The sequence below is a fragment of the Planococcus citri genome, chromosome 3 (assembly GCF_950023065.1).
Source record: "Planococcus citri chromosome 3, ihPlaCitr1.1, whole genome shotgun sequence".
Taxonomy (NCBI): Eukaryota; Metazoa; Arthropoda; class Insecta; order Hemiptera; family Pseudococcidae; genus Planococcus; species Planococcus citri.
This window is the reverse complement of record NC_088679.1, coordinates 77,951,675-77,971,519: the sequence shown is the minus strand read 5'-3', so window position 1 is coordinate 77,971,519 and position 19,845 is coordinate 77,951,675. Positions and strand designations below refer to the sequence as shown.

At 35.8% G+C, this 19,845-nt stretch overlaps 3 protein-coding genes across 5 annotated transcripts in view; 1 reads left to right on the top strand and 2 right to left on the bottom strand.

Annotated features, from left to right (window-relative positions):
* Nucleotides 1–26: 26 nt before the first annotated feature.
* On the bottom strand, nucleotides 27–4,480 carry Arp6 (Actin-related protein 6). 2 transcript variants are annotated; one of them, XM_065355530.1, is made up of 8 exons: nucleotides 4,321–4,480; nucleotides 4,075–4,214; nucleotides 3,870–3,987; nucleotides 3,575–3,767; nucleotides 2,962–3,154; nucleotides 2,673–2,880; nucleotides 449–714; nucleotides 27–378 (listed from the first exon to the last, which is right to left on the bottom strand). In XM_065355530.1, the coding sequence occupies exons 2-8, from the start codon at nucleotides 4,146–4,148 to the stop codon at nucleotides 249–251; spliced, it is 1,182 nt and encodes a 393-aa protein (XP_065211602.1). In that variant the 5' UTR covers nucleotides 4,149–4,214; nucleotides 4,321–4,480; the 3' UTR covers nucleotides 27–248. The 2 variants fall into 2 exon arrangements, with proteins under 2 accessions (XP_065211602.1, XP_065211603.1); XM_065355531.1 differs by having other exon boundaries at nucleotides 4,075–4,249; nucleotides 4,321–4,474.
* A 119-nt stretch (nucleotides 4,481–4,599) lies between these two features.
* Nucleotides 4,600–5,696, top strand: ND-B14.7 (NADH dehydrogenase (ubiquinone) B14.7 subunit). Its single transcript, XM_065355532.1, has 2 exons — nucleotides 4,600–4,755; nucleotides 4,933–5,696. The coding sequence occupies exon 2, from the start codon at nucleotides 4,989–4,991 to the stop codon at nucleotides 5,508–5,510; it is 522 nt and encodes a 173-aa protein (XP_065211604.1). The 5' UTR covers nucleotides 4,600–4,755; nucleotides 4,933–4,988; the 3' UTR covers nucleotides 5,511–5,696.
* Nucleotides 5,697–5,707: 11 nt separating this feature from the next.
* Ae2 (Anion exchanger 2) overlaps nucleotides 5,708–19,845 on the bottom strand; it is a 44,353-nt gene continuing 30,215 nt past the window's right edge. For both annotated transcript variants that reach the window (XM_065355507.1, XM_065355508.1), the window contains 8 exons: nucleotides 15,354–15,548; nucleotides 15,157–15,257; nucleotides 14,890–15,076; nucleotides 14,167–14,417; nucleotides 13,878–14,092; nucleotides 13,571–13,779; nucleotides 6,037–6,207; nucleotides 5,708–5,950 (listed from right to left, as the gene is read on the bottom strand). In XM_065355507.1, the coding sequence (XP_065211579.1) occupies nucleotides 5,870–5,950; nucleotides 6,037–6,207; nucleotides 13,571–13,779; nucleotides 13,878–14,092; nucleotides 14,167–14,417; nucleotides 14,890–15,076; nucleotides 15,157–15,257; nucleotides 15,354–15,548 (1,410 nt within the window). In that variant the 3' untranslated portion in view covers nucleotides 5,708–5,869. The remainder of the gene's footprint in view (nucleotides 5,951–6,036; nucleotides 6,208–13,570; nucleotides 13,780–13,877; nucleotides 14,093–14,166; nucleotides 14,418–14,889; nucleotides 15,077–15,156; nucleotides 15,258–15,353; nucleotides 15,549–19,845) is intronic.

The window sequence follows — 19,845 nt, the reverse complement described above, 5'->3', positions numbered from 1 at the left end:
TTCGAAAATTAAAATTAAAAAATAGATTTGGAATACAAAATTTATTTGTCGACTGATTTCAAATCAATGAAACTGATATAAAAAATAGGCACATAATTCGTATTCTTAGTTCAATTCAAAATTCAACTTACGAACAATATTTCAGTATAAACAATGCATCGTTAAAAATCTACTCTTCAATAACCTTCGATCATTATCATTCGATAATTTTCCGAAGATTTACAAACTTGAAAGACGAAACCGTAAACTTAAACGTCGAACCTTTCGTAACACACATTGGAACCTTCCTCGTCGTATTCTTCTTTCGTAACAACCATCGAATAAAACCCAGCATCTTTACTCAAACGAACACCTCCACGCCAAGCGTAACCGACAGGGCTGAAAATTAAAACCCAATTAGATTTCATTCAATTGGTCTTTAACTTGAAAACAAAGATATTCAACTTACTCATCGGGTAAATGCACATTGATATCGTATTCGTGCGGAACTAGTGATCTTACGTCATCGTAGACTCGTTTCTGCATTCCAGGGAATTTAGCATTTCCTCCAGTCAATACGATATTTTTAAATAGGTAGGAATGTGTATGAGATGGGCACTTAAATACCGAAGCTACAATTGCTTCCGCAATGCCCATTTGTTTAATACCGATATCGGATGGATGGAATAATAGTTCAGGAACCGTAAACCTTTCGTTGTTCAATCTCAATTTTTGCTACGAAAAAAACAAACAAACCAGTCGTCAGCGAAAAATATCTAAAATACTTTCAAATACATAAAATAAATAGTCCGGCATATGACAATAGGAGTAATTGCAACCCCCCCCCCCCCCCCCACCAATCCTCCGGGACAACTTTTTTCTTAAAGGGGACATCCTAAGGAACATTTTAAAGCAAAGTTGCCAAAAAAAAGTTGGCCTTACTTACAAAATGGCGGCCATTTTCATTGACAGGTCAGCCGAAATCGCAGATTTTGCGTTTTAACATAGGACTTGCACGAAATTTTTCAAACTTTACAAAGGTAGATCGAAAGATCATGCACAAAATTCATCACCTGTCAAAATTTCAAGTGCTAAAGTGCGTTTTTCGATTTTTGGTGAATTTTTAAAAATCCAATTTAGGCCAAAAATGAGGGAAAAAATCAAAATTTTACTAAATTGACCAAGAACGCTGAAATTTGGGATATAGCCTATTTTCGACATGCCAAATCGATTGGAAACGGTTTCAACCCGTTTTGAGGAGTTCTGGAGCCTCCAGCAGATTTTTGAAACTTTAAATTTTCACAAAATTTCATCAAATATAGATGGAAATCTGAAATTTACTCTACACTCCAATTTTAACACCCTCTGAAGACGACTTCAGGTGGGTTCAAGTCATTTTAGAGCCTCCAGCGACTTTTTTGAAAATTACTGGAGCCTCTAGTAGATTTTTTAAACGTGAAATTTCCCCAACATTAATTTATCAAACGGAGTTGGCAAGCTGAAATTTACTTCGCAGACTACATGGTGGTTTCAAATGGTTTTGAAGCTTCTAGCTACTTTTATAAAATTTCAATTCTCCAAAAAAGTCGCTGGTGGCTCCAAAACGACTTGAAATCCACCAGCAGTCAACTTCGTAGCGTATTGAAATTAGTTTGCAGAATGAATTTCGGACTTTCCAACTCTATTTAATGATATTTTGTGGGAATTTCGAGTTTTAAAGATCTGCTGGAGGCTCCAGTAATTTTCAAAAAAGTCGTTGTAGGCTCTAAAATGACTTGAAATTCACCTGCAGTACTTCGTAGCGTATTGAAATTAGTTTGCTGAATGAATTTCGACTTTCCATCTCAGTTTGATGAAATTTTGAAGAAATTTAAAGTTTCAAAAATCTGCTGGAGGCTCCAGTAATTTTCAAAAAAGTCGCTGGAGGCTCTAAAATGACTTGAAATTTACTTGCGGTACTTCGTAACGTATTGAAATTAGTTTTTAGAATAAATTTCAGCTTTACAACTCCTATTTGATGGAATTCTGTGGGTATTTCGAGTTTCAAAAATCTGCTGGAGGCTCCAGGAATTTTCAAAAAAGTCGCTGGAGGCTCTAAAATGACTTGAAATTCACCTGCAGTACTTCGTACCGTATTGAAATTAATTTTTAGAATAGATCTCAGCTTTACAACTCCAATTTGATGGAATTTTGTGGGAATTTCGAGTTTCAAAAATCTGCTGGAGGCTCCAGAACTCCTCAAAACGGGTTGAAACCATTTCCAATCGATTTGGCATGTCGAAAATAAGGTATATCTCAAATTTCAGCTTTCTTGGTCAATTTGGTAAAATTTTGATTTTTTCCCTCATTTTTGGCCTAAATTCGATTTTCAAAAATTCACCAAAAATCGAAAAACCCATTTTAGCACTTGAAATTTTGACAGGTGATAAATTTTTGCATGATCTTTCGATCTACCCTTGTAAAGTTTGAAAAAGTTCGTGCAAGTCCTATGTCAAAACGCAAAATCTGCGATTTCGGCTGACCTGTCAATCAAAATGGCCGCCATTTCGTAAGTAAGGCCAACTTTTTTTTGGACAAGTTTGCTTTAAAATGTTCCTTAGGATGTCCCCTTTAGGAAAAAAGTTGTCCCGGAGGATCGGTGGGGGGGGGGTGCAATTTCTCCTATTGTCAAACGCCGGGCTAAAAGTACTCACATAATCGGTTTGATTGGTTTGATCAATTGGTATAGAATGACCTCTCCTAATAGTGGTAAAATCAGGTAGAATGTAATCCTGAATAATATGATTTTCGGGCCATTTCTTATTCGTCGTATTCATATCGAGTTTGAAATTATTCGAAACAAAACAGCAGTCTTCTTTTACTTGATTTATAACGTAGGTTTCATCCATAACGTGCAATTGTCTGTAAATATACGTACATAATAATGAAATCGAAATTGTTTATTTCACGTGAACATTTTCATTCATTGTGTAGGTAGTTTACCTGTATGAAATTATTTCTTTGAGGTGATTGGTTAATAATTTACCACCTACGTCGATTCTGATTATACCTTCTTTGTACTTTTTGCTTTTGATATAAGGTACGATGTGAGTGAAACTGTAACCGGTGTCAACGATCAGACAATTTGAAGCTTTTGTTTCTTTTTTCAGATAATGAAATGCGCTCAAATCGCTAGCTGTGAAACGTAATTTAAAATCAAGATGAATAAAGGATGTGATTTGGGCATAAAGAAAGAGCATAGGAGAGAAAAAATGACGAAATTACATTTTGGAGCCAGCGAGACGAAACTTCGACACATTTTTCATGTATTTTTAGCAAATTTTTCCAAAACATTATCTTTTTGATTAATTTTTAGCGATGGTTTTGCTCTTTCGAGTGTTTATACCGCATTTTAAAGCAATTTTCAACATTTTTCATGCTTTTTGGGGAAACTGCTTTCAATTGGAGTTACTGAAGAATCACTCAATGTGGAGGTCTGAAACTTCGGTAATCCGACCACTTCGATAGTACACATTTACACCTGGAGTTTCGTCTCGCTGCCTCCAAACGGAAATTTCACCAATCTTTCATCGAACTAAACACGAAAGATACTAACGATTAATCCTTAATAAAGAATGGCATTCGTATTCTTCGAAAAATATCTCATTGGCGGCTTCCTGAATGGAAGGAAAATTGAAACAAGGTTCTGTGACAACGACCGAGGTTTCTTTGAAGTTTCCTTTACTGCACAGGTCACCGAATACGTAGTCCCATACGGTTTTCTGTACATCCCAATTGACCAAGTATCCCTAAAATAAACACAATACGAGAAATAATAACATATCAGTCATGAAAGACATCTGAGTGTATTCAATTATCAACTATGTGGGTGATTCGAAGTTGGTATTCACTTTTTGAAATCCTAGTATGTAAAATAATCCTGATGCATCACGACATTCTTCAATTTGATCGCCGACAAATGGTCTCCTTTTCTCACTTTTTGCTTTCATGATGCAATTCGGCACCACCCTGAAGTAAAACATAGTATCGATGATTATGAATGAAATGTATATACATATATTGTGTAATTTCACGAAGCAATCATTTTATATTTACCTAGGTGATGACTTGGTTGAAGATTCCGCTTTGATGGAATAAGCTCCATTATCTACGATATAAATGCCACCCATGACTACTGCAAGTTGGGCATTATTTCTTCCTTGTTGAATGAATTTCTTTCTTGAAGACTGCCTTCTCTGTACGAAGAAATATTAATGATTATTGAGTAAACCTTGAAAAAGCCGGTTAATAGAGTTTGGATATATTTAACATTACATAGCATTTAGTATTTATGGAACTTACTGGATGAGGGCTTGAAGTGTTCTTTTTCAGCAGCAAATTTGAGGTTATTCAACCATTATAGAGAATAATGTCCAAATTAATTAACAAATACATCAATCAGAATGTTTAAAAATTTATGAAAATTTTGAAAAAAATTGATTCAACGCAGAAGACGTAGTGATAAGAAATACCGAAATCTAAAACAATTTCAACGTTTCAGTTTCCAATTCCAGTGTTTTTCAGTAACGTTATAGAAAAGAACGAATTTGAGCATACTTATCAACTCGTGATGTTGTGAATAAAACACGTTTGATTGTGATTAAAACACAACAATCACAACAAGATAACAATAAATGAAGGTGATTAGGTGAGGTGAATTTTGTTCCATCTTCTTTCATCGTTTAATATTAGATAGAATTGAATTAACATCGCTGGAAAATAATTATTCATGCTTAGGTATGTACCACAGATCAATTACTTGATTAAAAATGTTACATAGGAATGATTTCAGAACTATGTCACGAGCTTCATGTTATCACAGAATCGTTCGCCATTCAGCCATTCTACCGTAATATATATTCAATATCTATGTTATTTCGTCGTCTAATCCACTCTTCGTTATCATTTCTACAGATTATAACCGATCGAAAGAACTGCCTCACTCAAGAATAGTTTAACTTAACAGAAGGATGTCGCGTGCCTACAGATACTACGATTCTCCGGACGGCTACGACTTGTTCCGTAAAACCGAATACGTTTGCAGAAAAGCAGCCAGTTTCGGCGCGACTGTCGGCTTAACGGACATATTACTAATTACTCAGCCAAAAACATACTTCTCAATGGCGGAAAGATTCGTTCGTCTTTGTGTTCCACCGATAATCGCCGGAGGTATTTTCACCACGACCGTTTACATGGCTACGAATATCAGGAAGAAGGACGATTCTTATAATCATCTTCTCGGAGGCATCTTGACCACTTGTTATATCAATAAGTTATTTAAAAATACGCCTTGGTGTTGGATTTTCGGATGTCCTATAATTTTGATGGTGATCGCGTATAAAGATCATAAGATGTTGGAGGGTACTAAATTCATGGAAGATGACACTGATAGATTACTTAACGTTGGTAATCCGGTTTTCGAGTACGATATGCAACGTTCGTCCATGTACAAGGATAAAAATAACTGGGTGTATTCTAGTTGGTGGAATTGAGGTAATTGCTGTACGGTATTTTGTATCTCGTATCTCGTGTGTAGATATTAATATTGTAGATTTTACGTGTCGTATGGCGTTAAAAAACGAGTTACTTTCATCTTCGTGGGCACGTTAATGAGATTTATGCTTGTTTTTATTATTATGTAAATTCATATTATCGAATAAACATATTGTTCAAAAGTACTCGACTCGACTCGACTCTGTAAAATCTGTATTTTTTCGTTTATTTTTAAAAGTTCGTAATGATCTACATACATATAGGTAATACACAAATAAAACAATTCACATATTTAAAAATCAAGCGCTATGTGAAAAATATCACGACAAAATATAGGAAGTGGGCTATCGTTCCAGCCTTAGCCCGGTAGTAAAGATTCAGCATAAAAGTCCGGCTCGTCGTCTTCCTTATCAATTGCATCAGGTTCATCGCTGTCCAACTGCAAATAAATGAAAAGAGTTTGATACATTAACACCATCGTATTTCAATTCCACTGAATGGGTACAAACCTTAAGAGGTACTCACAGCTCTAAGTTCGGAAGAAGTAAAAATCATCGATAACTGAGCTCGTAAAGGCACCATTAAAATAAGGAAGAACGGAAACGTAAGAGATAGTGCCGATGATTTAATTATCCACAGCACCGCTAAGCACATCAACTGTATCAGGGTAAATAGATACATTTTCACAGTTGGTACCTGAATCATTCGAAGTAAGTAATTAGCCATAAGAAAATCAAATATCTACAAGTAGGTAGGTTATATTCACAGAAACAAATTCATAATAGGCAACCATCAAAATGGCAAAGAGTGTTTAGTTGGCTGAAATTTTTGCAGTTCAATTTTCGAGACTTTTTGAAAAAGGTGTCATGTGACACATCAAAATGAGATAAATTTCAGCAGAAAATCAAAAATTTATAGCAAAACATTTTTCAAGCACTTTTGAAGAATTTTGAGTCCAAAATGGAATCATGATTCTTGGTATTTCGAAAAGGAGTCGTGCAGTCTATAAAAATGGGTTAAAATATCGCAAAAAAATTCAAAAATTTTGAATTTTCGAAAAAAATTTGTTTGAACGTTTGCATTTTTGAAGAATGCTAAGCCTAAAATTAGCTCATGATTTTGAAGATTTTTGAAAAAAGGTTTCATGGGACAATTCGAAATAAATTAAAACGTTGGCGAAAAATCAAAAGATTCTATCAAAACTTTTTTGGGCTGCACTTTTCACGAATTTTGACGCCGCAATTGAGTCATGATTTTAGTTATTTTTGGAAAATCGCCATGCGAACTATCAAAATGAATGAAAACATGAACATAAAATCAAGAATTTCAACGAAAATGATGTTTGAGCATTTTTGGTGAATACCTACGTTGAGTCCAAAATTTAGTCATGATTTTTAAGATTTCTGAAAGGTATCATGGGACACATCAAAATGAGCTAGTACTAACTTAAAATACCAAAAAAAATCAAAAATTTCGATAAAATTTTTTTTTATCACTTTTGAAAAATTTTTAGCTCAAAATTTGTTTATGACTTTTGGTACTTTTGAAAAAGATGCCAAGCAACCAATCAAAATGGGTTAAAATGACGATAAAAATTTGTATAATATTATAGATTAAATTTGAGCAAAAAAAATCAAAAATTTCGATAAAAACATGTTTTGAACATGATGTTTGAGTATTTTTGAAAAATGTTGAGCGCAAAATTGGGTTACAATTTACAAGATTTTTGATAAAGTGCAAATCAACTCATTGAAATTGGTTGAAATTGTAGCAAAAAACCAAAAATATCTCTAAAACAAAAAAAAAGCTTCTGCTTATTTTAATTACTTGAAGTTTCAAGCCAATGGGTTATGTTTTATGGTACTTCCGGAAAAGACGTCATGTAGCAACATTTTTTTTGCTCGAAATTCGATTATTTTTAAAGAACGTCGAGCACTCAAAATGAGCTAAAACTTCAACGAGCCCGAAATTGGGTCATAATTTTTGGTATTTTTGAAAAAGGTGTCGTGAGATTGATCAAAATGGGTTCAAAATTTCGACAAAAATACAAATATTTCACCGAAACTGTATTTTGAGCTTTTTTGCAGAATACTGCTGGCTCCTAGATTGAGCAATGATTTTCAGGATTCTCGAAATAATAAGATGAAATCTACCAAAAATAGGATCTAATTTCGACAGAAAATCAATTTTTTTTTTTCATATCTCTTTTGAAGAGCATCATAAAAACCAAAATTGGGTCATGATTTTTGATATTTTTGAAAAATCTGTATTACAATTCATCAAAATGTGTTAAAATTTAGGCAAAAAAATGAAAATTTCTGTCAAAACTATTTTTGATTATTTTTTTATTTATTTATTTTTTTTTGAAGAATTTTAAGCTCAAAATTTGGTCATGATTTTTGAGATTATCAAAATGTGTTGAAATTCAACTAGAATTTCAAATATTTCGACGAAAATGTGTCTTGAACAATTTCAAGCCCGAAATTGAGTCATGATTTTCCGGATTTTTGAAAAACTGAAATGCAGCCCACCAAAATCGGTTAAAATTTTGCAAGAAATTGAAATATTTTTACGAAAATATTGTTTGAGCATTCTTGAAAAATGTTCAATTATTGTTAAGCCAAAAAATGGGTCATGATTTTTGGAAAATTGAAAACGTCAAATTTCAGGAACTTGTCCAGCAAAATTAATTCATTCAATTTCTTCGATGGTTTTCAAAAATTAACAAATTTGAAATCTGAAATTTTTCAAAAACGCTAAAAAAATAATTCGATGAAAATTTTTGAATTTTATGCAAAAATTTTAGCCCATTGGTAAAGGTCACAAAACATTGAAAAATAATGACTCAATCAAGTATGGCCCCAAAATACTTCAAAAACGCTCAAACAACATTTCCGTCGAAATATTTGAATTTTTCACGAAATTTTAACCTATTTTGATGAGTAGTTTTACGCCTTTTTTCAAAAACCACGAAAATATGACTCAATTTTGGGCTCAGACTTCTTTAAAAATTCTCAAAAGAAGTTTCGATAAAAATTTTCAATTTTTGGCACAATAAAACGTAGTCAAAATGAGTTTTGATGAAATTTTCTGATTTTCTGTTCAAATTTCAACTCGTTTCGATGTGTTACGTGAAATTTTTTTCAAAAATCTTTGAAAATCGTGACTTAAAATGCTCGAACAATATCGTAAATCAAAATTTTATTTAAAATTGAAATTCTGTTGAAATTTCAATTCATTTTGAAAGGTCACAAAATATTGAAAAATAATGACACAATCAAGTATGGGCTCAAAATACTTCAAAAACACTCAAACATCATTTCTGTCGAAATATTTGAATTTTTCGCGAAACTTTAACCTATTTTGATAAGTAAGTCGTTTTACGCCTTTGTTCAAAAACCACGAAAATTATGACTCAATTTTGGGCTCAAAATTCTTCAAAAATTCTCAAAAGAAGTTTCGATAGAAATTTTCAATTTTTTGGAAAAATTTAAACCCATTTAACACTTTTGTCAAAAATATAAAAAATCATCAACCAATTTTGGTCTTAAAAAAATTATTAAAACGTACTCAAAAAAAGTTTTGATAACATTTTCTGATTTTCTGTCCATGTTTCAACTCGTTTTGATGTGTCACGTGAATTTTTTTTCAAAAATCTTTAAAAATCATGACTCAAAATGCTCGAACAATATCTTCAATCAAAGTTTTATTGAAAATTGAAATTCTATTGAAATTTCAATTCATTTTGAAACGTCACACGAGACTTTTTTCAGAAATACCAAAAATCATGAGCCAATGTTAGCTCAAAATTTTCAAAAGTGCTCGAAAAAAATTGTGCTAGAATTTTATTAGTTTGATACTGAAATGTTTACCTATCTTGATAAGTCACATGACACACTGTTCAGAAATCCCAAAAATCATGGCTCAATATTGGAGTCAACATTGTTCAAAAATGCTTAAACAACTTTTTTTGTCAGAACATTTGAATTTCTCGTGAAATTTCAACCGACTTTGATAGGTCACATGATACCTTTTCAAAAATACCAAAAATCATGACCCAATTTTGAGCTCAAAATTCTTCAAAAGTGCTCTAAAAAAGTTTTGTTTCAAAATTTTTAGTCTGATGCTCACTTTTTACCCATTTTGATAAGTCAGTTGACACATTTTTCAAAAATCAGGATATTCAGGACCCAATTTTGCAGTCACCATTCGTCAAAAAATCTCCCCTCCCCTATTACCTACCTGGGTCATTCCATGCCAATTCGACCAACGTTTTTGGGTCATGTCTTTCGATTTCGCTCAATTTTTGTTTACAATATCTACCCACCCAGTAAATAAGAAACCCGCAATAATTTTGGTCCCAGCCCCCTAAGGGGGTGGGTGGGGGGGCTTCCATTATTTTCACATTGTCTCGAGGTACTCAACTTCAGCAGCGCATTCCTCCAAAACTACGATACTTTGATCAAACCTGATTTCACAGTTTGAAAAGGTATTGAATTTTGAACTTTTTAAGTATTTTGAAATTTTCAAAATTTGAAAGTTGAACTTTCAAATTGTAAGTTCAAATTTCAAAATGGCGCTGTAAGTGGAAGCTACCATTTAAAATTCTGAGAAAATTCCCATAGACGTACCTTTTGATGCTTTTTCGAAATATTCAAGTTTCGAGATGGGATCTCTTAATAGAAGGGGAGCACCCCTACCCCCAATTTGGAGCAAAACTTTCGAAAAAACATCTGGGGCATGTGATATATCGAATTGTATGTTTTTGGTAACGCTGAACACGAATACGAAGTCAGATTTTTGATTGGATCCCATCCACGGCCCCCAGCACCTCCCCAAATGGGGTAAAAGTTCAAAATAAGGTTTTTTTCGTGCGACACATCAAATAGTATGTTTTTGGTGACGCTGAACACGAATATGACGTCAGATTTTTGATTGGACCCCATCTACGGCCTCCAACCAATTTTTTAGACTTTTACCAATTGGGGGAGGTTCTGGGAGCCATGTGGGAGGTCAATTTAAAAAACTACGCCTATATTTGTGTTCAGCGATATCGAAAACATACTATTTCATGTGTTCACACGATTGTAACAATTTTTTTCAAGTTACCACCCTTGGGGGAGGTGCGGGGGGCCGTGGATGGGTCCAATCAAAAATCTAACGTCATATTCGTGTTCAGCGTCACCAAAAACATACTATTTGATGTGTCGCACGAAAAAACCCCTATTTTGAATTTTTACCTCCATTTGGGGAGGTGCTTGGGGCCGTGGATTAGGTCCAATCGAAAATCTAACGTCATATTCGTGTTCAGCGCTACCAAAAACATACAGTTCGATATATCACATGCCCCAGGTTTTTTTTCGAAAGTTTCTCCCAAAATTGGGGTTGGGGTGCTCCCCCTCCATTAAGAGATCCCATCTCGAAACTTGAATACTTCGAAAAAGCATCAAAAGGTACGTCTATGGTAATTTTTTCAGAATTTTAAAAGGTAGCTCCCACTTACAGTGTCATTTTGAAATTTGAATTTACAATTTGAAAGTTCAACTTTCAAATTTTGAAAATTTCAAAATACTTAAAAAGTTCAAAATTCAATACATTTTAGAACTGTGAAATTAGTTTTGATCAAAGTATCGTAGTTTTGGAGGAATGTGCTGCTGAAGTTGAGTATCTCGAGACAATGTGAAAATAATGGAAGCCCCCCACCCGCCCCCTGAGTGGGCTGAGACCAAACTGATTGCGGGTTTCTTATTTGCTGGATGGGTAGATATTGTAAAAAAAATTTGAGCGAAATCGAAAGACATGACTTTCAAAATCGCATTTTTTGGTCGAATTGACATGAAATGACCCACCTATTAGTCCGGCATATGACAATAGGAGTAATTGCACCCCCCTCCCCCCGCCGATCCTCCGGGACAACTTTTTTCTTAAAGGGGACATCCTGAGGAACATTTTAAAGCAAACTTGCCAAAAAAAAGTTGGCCTTACTTACAAAATGGCGGTCATCTTGATTGACAGGTCAGCCGAAATCGCAGATTTTGCGTTTTAACATAGGACTTGCACGAACTTTTTCAAACTTTACAAAGGTAGATCGAGAGATCATGCAAAAATTTATCACCTGTCAAAATTTCAAGTGCTAAAGGGGGTTTTTCGATTTTTGGTGAATTTTGGAAAATCGAATTTAGGCCAAAATGAGGGAAAAAATCAAAATTTTACCAAATTGACCAAGAAAGCTGAAATTTGGGATATACCCTATTTTCGACATGCCAAATCGATTGGAAACGGTTTCAACCCGTTTTGAGCAGTTCTGGAGCCTCCAACAGATTTTTGAAACTCGAAATTCCCACAAAATTTCATCAAGTTGGAGTTGTAAAGCTAAAATTTATTCTAAAAGCTAATTTCAATACGCTACGATGAAGTACTGCAGGTGAATTTCAAGTCATTTTGGATCCTCCAGCGACTTTTTGAAAATTCCTAAAGCCTCCAGCAGATTTTTGAAACTTTAAATTTTCACAAAATTTTATCAAATGGAGATGGAAAGCTGAAATTTACTCTACATTCCAATTTTAACACCTCTGAAAACGACTTCAGGTGGGCACAAGTAATTTTAGGGCCTCAAGCGACTTTTTTTGAAAATTACTGGAGCCTCCAGTAGATTTTTGAAACGTGAAATTTCCCCAAAATATCATCAAACTAAGATAGAGAGTCGAAATTCATTCTGCAAACTAATTTCAATACGCTACGAAGTTGACTGCTGGTGAATTTCAAGCCGTTTTGGAGCCTCCGGCAACTTTTTGAAAGGTTGTATGACGTTTTTTTTGGAAAATTAAAATTTCCTAACAGTAGCTGGAAGCTTAAAAACCATTTGAAACCACCATGTAGTCTGCGAAGTAAATTTCAGCTTGCCAACTCCATTTGATAAATTTATGTTGGGGAAATTTCAAGTTTCAAATATCTACTGGAGGCTCCAGTAATTTTCAAAAAAGTCGCTGGATGCCCTAAAATGACTTGAACCCACCTGAAGTCGCCTTCAGAGGGTGTTAAAATTGGAGTGTTGAGTAAATTTCAGATTTCCATCTCCATTTGATGAAATTTTGTAAAAATTTAAAGTTTCAAAAATCGACTGGAGGTTCCAGTAATTTTCAAAAAAGTCGCTGTACGCTCTAAAATGACTTGAACGCGCCTGAAGTCGTCTTCAGAGGGTGTTAAAATTGGAGTGTAGAGTAAATTTCAGCTTTACATCTCCATTTGATGAAATTTTGTGAAAATTTAAAGTTTCAAAAATCTGCTGGAGGCTTCATGAATTTTCAAAAAGTCGCTGGAGGATCCAGAACGACTTGAAATTCACCTGCAGTGCTTTGTAGCGTATCGAAATTAGTTTTTAGAATAAATTTTAGCTTTACAACTCCAATTTGATGGGATTTTATGGGAATTTCGAGTTTCAAAAATCTGCTGGAGGCTCCAGAACTGCTCAAAACGGGTTGAAACCGTTTCCAATCGATTTGGCATGTCGAAAATAGGGTATATCCCAAATTTCAGCTTTCTTGGTCAATTTGGTAAAATTTTGATTTTTTCCCTCATTTTGGCCTAAATTCGATTTTCAAAAATTCACCAAAAATCGAAAAACCCACTTTAGCACTTGAAATTTTGACAGGTGATAAATTTTTGCATGATCTCTCGATCTACCTTTGTAAAGTTTGAAAAAGTTCGTGCAAGTCCTATGTTACAACGCAAAATCTGCGATTTCGGCTGACCTGTCAATCAAAATGGCCGCCATTTTGTAAGTAAGGCCAACTTTTTTTTTTGACAAGTTTGCTTTAAAATGTTCCTTAGGATGTCTCCTTTAAGAAAAAAGTTGTCCCGGAGGATCGGTGGGGGGGGGGGTGCAATTACTCCTATTGTCATATGCCGGACTATATACTTGATACAGTTTCAAAAAATCCAAAACACATATTTTCCGAAATTTCAGACCCACATCTACAAAACGTGATCCGAATTTAAACACAATTCCCGAATCACATTTCACTATAAGTACAACCATTTATAAAAAATACTCGCTCACTTTTCGAACATAAGCTGTCTGCGGATGATGCTTAACCGGCATCAAGAACAACTTCAACCTTTCGAAAAATTGCACACCGCCGATAGACGACACCCCCATGTAAAGGAAGACACCAAACAACACCGCCATTGGAACCAAACGCAGGTACGGAGCCATAATAACCGACAATCCCGTCAACGTGGAAACCACCAGTGCACTAACTCGCTGCTCTATACAGGTACGAATCAAAATCAACACATTAGTTAACAAAATAACCATCTAATAATTAATATTCAACGTAAACAAAATCAACTCATATATAACCTACCTTTAACTTCGATAATATGCGGTTTATCACCAGGAGCGTGAGTCGTCGACATAACCGTGACCGCCGAAACATGAGTAATAGATCTAACGCTAGCTGCGCACATCCAAGGAGCACCGATCATACCGCAGGCCACGTTGGTAAAACAAACTAAAACTATATCTAAATGGAATCCGTTGCCTTTCTTCAATTTTCTCTCCTTCTTACCGATAATCAACCTGTAAAATATCGCATTTAACGCTAGATCATCGTTCACCTTCATCGAAACGAAATACACTCCAAGCGCATTTACTCGCTGATATGCGTTTCCATAAATACGAGAATATAAACTAATACGGCAGGTACAACGGCAGCGAACATGGCCCAAATAGGGAACTCTCCGTCTGATCCTAAAGGTGACACGAGCCAGCTTCTGTCGATCGTAGGAGTCAGACCGGTCGGTACGGTGAGTTTGTACGTATCTGTCTGCGGCACGACGTAATCCAAAGTCACCATCGTGACAATCGCGATCGGTACACCGAAGTCTCCTAAAGCTCGTCGAACCTTTACAAAATACATATACAAAATACCACGGTTACTTACGTACATACTTACATATGCATCAGAGGGTACATAAACACAAACACAACACGGTTTAGGGGTATCGTCGATTAGCCTATACGTGTACGTAGATACGTAGAAGATACGAGTACGAGTACATGTTTCATCTTTACTAAACCTATTACGAGTGTTTATCTCACCGATATATCATTTTATTTAAGATATACCAAGTTGAAAAATACTCGTAAAAATAACGCCGCCGCCGTCGTCTGTTTACGTACGCACGGTAAGGTACACCATGCTCGTGTGAGGTTCGATTACCTACTTACATTCGGTAGGTAATACAGAGTTAAACTAGAATAACTAAACCTAAACCTAACGTATAGGTAATTAAAATAACTATACGAACACAGGTGAGATAAAATTTAAACTAGAGAATAAGCAATAAGTATGCGTAAGGTTAACGAGTACGTACGCTTCGACCGAGAAATTTACTGTTTCTAAAATGACGTAAATAATACGCGAGGAAAAATGTTCCGAGGCAGAGAATCATACAAAATAAAGCTGTATTTGGCTGATTCAAAGGTATCACGTTCATCTTAACAGGGCCATGGTCTGGTATAGGGCTAGGGTCAGCCATGTTCGTGTCGTTGGTGGTGATACTGCAACATTATATGAACTTTAGGTACTGATTTCAATTCACAATTACCTATCGAATAAAATAAATGAATCTATAGCTAACTTGTTTAGTAACTGTGTATCATTCATAACAAGAGCAGCTACAACTGGTTCGGTCAACGAACAGTAATCATCCAATCTCATCAACGGATTTCGTTTGAATACCTAAAAAACGTTCGATGAATGAAAAAATAATAATAATGTAGAAACTCGAAAGAAATAACGAGCTGGAAAAAATAATTCGATTTGTTTGGATATTACCGAAATTAAATTCGAAATACTTTCGTAAATATACAACAGCGATATCAAAGATGAGAAAATTTCTTCGGTGAATCTGGTGAAAACTTTGATGAAAACGCTTCCTTCGACGCTGGCTACGAGAATGGCGATCACGAATAACCAGAAACCTATGTACATTCTCATTGTAAGGTAATCGATGCGATTTTCGATACAAAACTGTAACAAATATGTAAACGCAAAATAATATAGTAAATGGACATAAATGTATTTAAAACATCGTTTAGAGAGCTAATAAAATATTATTCATTATCAATTCAATTTGCAGAAGAAGCTCTAGAAATCGAATTTGGCTGGAATTGGGTCTCATCGGCGCTCCCCCTCCCATTTTTAGTACCTAACAATGAACTGTTGTAGAATTACATGTTTAAAAGTGACCATGTAACATATCAAAATGGGTTAAAATTTCGCGAGAAATTCAAATATTTCAACGAAAATGTTTTTCAAAGAATTTTAAGCGCAAAATTGTGACATGATTTTTGGTATTTTGAAAATATTTTATGCAAATTATCAAAATGGATTAAAATTTGGACAGGGAATCGACAAATCTCAAGTGTAAAATTTTTGATCACCTCTCAAGAATTTCGAGCTCGAAATTGAGTCAATTTTTCGGTTGATTAATTACCCACGATGAATTAGTGATTTTGCAGAAATCAATACCCCCCCCCCCCTCAACCCCTGTTACGCGACTTCGATGATATTCTTGATTGATGATATTTTTATACTTTTATAACGAATATATTTCCGTTTATTTCTCGATGTGTTTATTATTATTCGAATATACGATTAGTCCTACATGGTAGACAGAAGCGTAGGTTTCGATTCGTTGCTTGTTTTTTAACATTTCGGTAGTGATTGTGTACTTGTGTAAACTTCATTCGGACAAGATGGAGGCTATAATAAATCCTATAGTGGATCGTATCAAAGCTGAGCTGGAAAGTTTTATGCGATCGACAATCAGTGTTCCTGTGAGCAGCTCAGTAAGTAATCAGATTTCTAATCCGATTTCGAATGCGAATCCGATTTCGTTAGTGGGCAATTTGCCAAACTACTTTTTCATGCCGCCACCACCACCACCTCCGGTGACATCTGCTGTTCCGGTGACTTCGGCAGTTCCGATATCAGTATCAATTACATCCAGCGCATCTGATATGCCGCGACTTACGGTGACAACGTTTAGTAAACCTGCTGGTCGTTATGTGACAGCTCATAAATTGGTGAATTTACATACCACTGCTGCAGAAAAGTAACCGATCATATTGCGAAGAACTGCCCCGAGCGTAAATCCGATGAAAAGTCTGGTAAATCTGGGTCCGGTCAAGGGAAAGGCGATAGCGGTGGAAAATCTATGATGGTCCGAGGCGATAGAAATTTCGAATTAAATTCGAAGTATTATTATCCTGACGACTGCCTTAACTCGGCGGGTAAGTGTTTCATGACAGCAGTACTGTCAGTCAATTTTATAATCGACTCTGGGGCAAGTTATCATTTGACAAATGAGCGGCGAATTCTCTCCAAGGTAAGAAAGTTGAGTAAACCAGCGGTAATAGATTGCGCTAAGAAAGGACAGGAGTCTGTTCTGAGTATAGAGGAGTTAGGTGAGTTTCATACTTACACTGTTTTAGGTAAGCCAATTACTTTTACAAATGTCTTATATTCTTCAGAAGTTTCTGAAAATCTGCTGAGTTTACGGCAGCTGGTACAACAAGGTGCGACATTTGATGGAAGTTCGCTATATTTTTATATCAGAGATGGAAATTCTGGTGACATAATTATTAGAGCTCAGTTTCAATCTCCGTTCTGGGTCAGTGATCTGCGTGTTCGTAATCCAAATGAAGTGGCTATGTTAGCTAATGCTGATGGAGGAGGTCCAAGTCCAACGCTTCCGACGATTCGTGAAAACTTGGGTCTTCTATGGCATACGAGATTGGCGCACGCTTCGCTAGGTTATCTTGAACTATATAAATCGAAGATGGCGATTTTGAAAAATGTAACTTTTGGTAAGGATATTATGGATTGTCAACCTTGTGCGTTAGCTAAGGTTCACAGGAACCCTTCGAAGAAGAAACGTCAGCGGAGTAAGATAGCTTTACAACGAGTTCATTCTGACGTGATGGGCCCTATAACACCTCTATCATTCCCAGGTAAACGTAGGTATGTGATAACATTTATAGATGATTTCTCGAGGTTCGCAATGGTATTTGTGATGTGTTATAAAAGTGATGCAGCTGACTGCTTTAGAAAGTACTTAGATGAGATGCGTAGAATGTTGGGAAAAGATGTTAAGGTACGGTACTTACGTACGGACGGAGGTACCGAATATTCAGGTGAGATGGGAAGGTTATTGAAACAGGAGAAGATTGAGATAGAGGTAGCTGAACCGGATACCCCAACTCATAATGGTGTTGCAGAAAGAATCAATCGGACTTTGCGCGAAAAGACAACAGCGATGCTGAGCGATTCGGGAATCCCAATGTCCTTGTGGGACCATGCTATATCTCAGGCTGTTTATATCTACAATCGAACTCCTCACAAATCGAACGGTTTTAAGACACCTTATGAAGTATTTTGTGGTGAAACTCCTGATTTATCGTTTATACGCCGGTTTGGTTGTCTGGCCATTCCGAAGAAAACTAGAGAGGATTATGAGAAATTTGATGAAAGAGGTATTAGAGGTGTAGTTTTGAACAATACTAGAAGTGGTTATCGAATTTTGTTACCTTCGAGGAAAATTATAGAACGTAAAGATGTTGAGTTTATTGAAAATATTACGTATAGAGATTTATTGAAAAGTAAAGATGTTGTTTTCGATTTTAGTTCAGACGAAACTGAAACTGATATTAACTGGCACGACACGGTAGAACGAGAAACTACCAACGAAGAGGTAAGTGTAGAAGTACCCAGCAAGACTTCTGGTGAATTGAATGTTGTCCCAAGTACTAGTGGTCAAAACGATGACTCTGATGAATTTGACATTGAGAACGTCGAAGAAACTGTGATTTTTGATGACTCGTCTAACGATACGTTTTTAGCTTTTGATCGTGTTACAGCATTACGTGCATGCTTACTCGAAGATGAAAAGGATCCAATGACTTACGCTGAAGCTTTAGACCGTACTGATCGTGAGTATTGGATAAAAGCCATGGAAGATGAAATGGCGTCTTTAGAAAGAAATGATGCGTGGGATTTAGTTGTACCGCCCAAAGGGGTGAATATCTTAGATTCTAGATGGGTATTTTGTAGGAAAACTAACGAGAATGATTCTTCAATACGATATAAGGCACGTTTGGTTATACGTGGATTCAAAGATAGAGAAGTGTACGATATAGGAGATGTGTACTCTCCGGTGGCTAGTAAACACACAGTTAGGGTAATTCTTGCGCTTGCAAATAAAGAAGGTTGGTCGATTATTCAATTAGATGTTATTACTGCCTTTCTTAATGGCAGATTGAAAACTACGGTATATATGCATCCGCCTGAAGGAATGGAAGTTGATGAAGGCCTGGTTTGTGCTTTAAAATGTGCTTTGTATGGGCTCAAGATTAGTCCGTTAACTTGGTTTCGTAGGTTCGATGAAGCAGCCAAGAAAATGCAGTTTACCAATCATCCAAATGAGCCATGCGTGTATATCTGGCGAAGGAAACATTTGGTGGTAATTTTAGTACTTTATGTAGACGATTTCCTAATCACAGGTAATTGTAAAGATAAGATTGTTGAGACGATTAGACGTTTAAAAGAGGAATTTCAAGTAAAAGAGTTAGGTTCTCCTAAAAAGTTTCTTGGTTTGGAAATTGCTAGATCGGAAGAATATCAAACGTTGACTTTGACTCAAACTAGTTTTATTAATTGTGTGTTGAAACGCTTTAACGCGTTGAATTTGCCAGCTGTTCATACTCCAGCTTTAACTCGAAATTGTGAAAAGAAAAGTAAGTCAGAGAAGAAAACACCGGAATGGAATCCTGGTAAGCCTACGCCTGGCAAGTCTTTGTTTAGGGAAATTACTGGCTCGTTATTACATCTAGCCAACGGTACTAGACCAGATATTATGTTCGCTACGAATGTGCTATGTCAACATCAAAGTAATCCTCAGCCCGAAGACTGGGAACGTGCTCAGAGAATTCTTCAGTATCTGAAAGGAACGGCAGAGCTAGGGCTAACTTATAGAGGGGTGATTAAGAAAGAAGGTGTATTTGTAGATGCGTACACCGATGCGTCGTTAGGGACTGGAGAAGAAGGTTGCTCTATTACAGGCTATTTTGTGCGAGCGTACGGTGATCCGGTTGTTTGGCGTACGAGAAAACAGTCGGTACCAGCGGGTTCCTCAGCTGAAGCGGAATATTTCGCTCTATCCATGTGTTCGAAGGATGCTGTCATTACGGTAGATTTATTAGAACGTTTAACGAAGAATAGACATGGACCAGCTCTCATTCATAGTGATTGTCAGCCTGCTCTCGCT

Bases quoted from the DNA above. Each gene is read 5' to 3' on its own strand.
- Arp6 (XM_065355530.1), bottom strand. From the start codon at position 4,148: ATGGGTGGCATTTATATCGTAGATAATGGAGCTTATTCCATCAAAGCG. The intron at 2,881-2,961 runs GTAAACTACCTA...GTATATTTACAG, and splicing joins AAAGAAATAATTTCATACAG to ACAATTGCACGTTATGGATG. The intron at 379-448 runs GTAAGTTGAATA...TTTAATTTTCAG, and splicing joins AATGTGCATTTACCCGATGA to CCCTGTCGGTTACGCTTGGC.
- ND-B14.7 (XM_065355532.1), top strand. From the start codon at position 4,989: ATGTCGCGTGCCTACAGATACTACGATTCTCCGGACGGCTACGACTTG.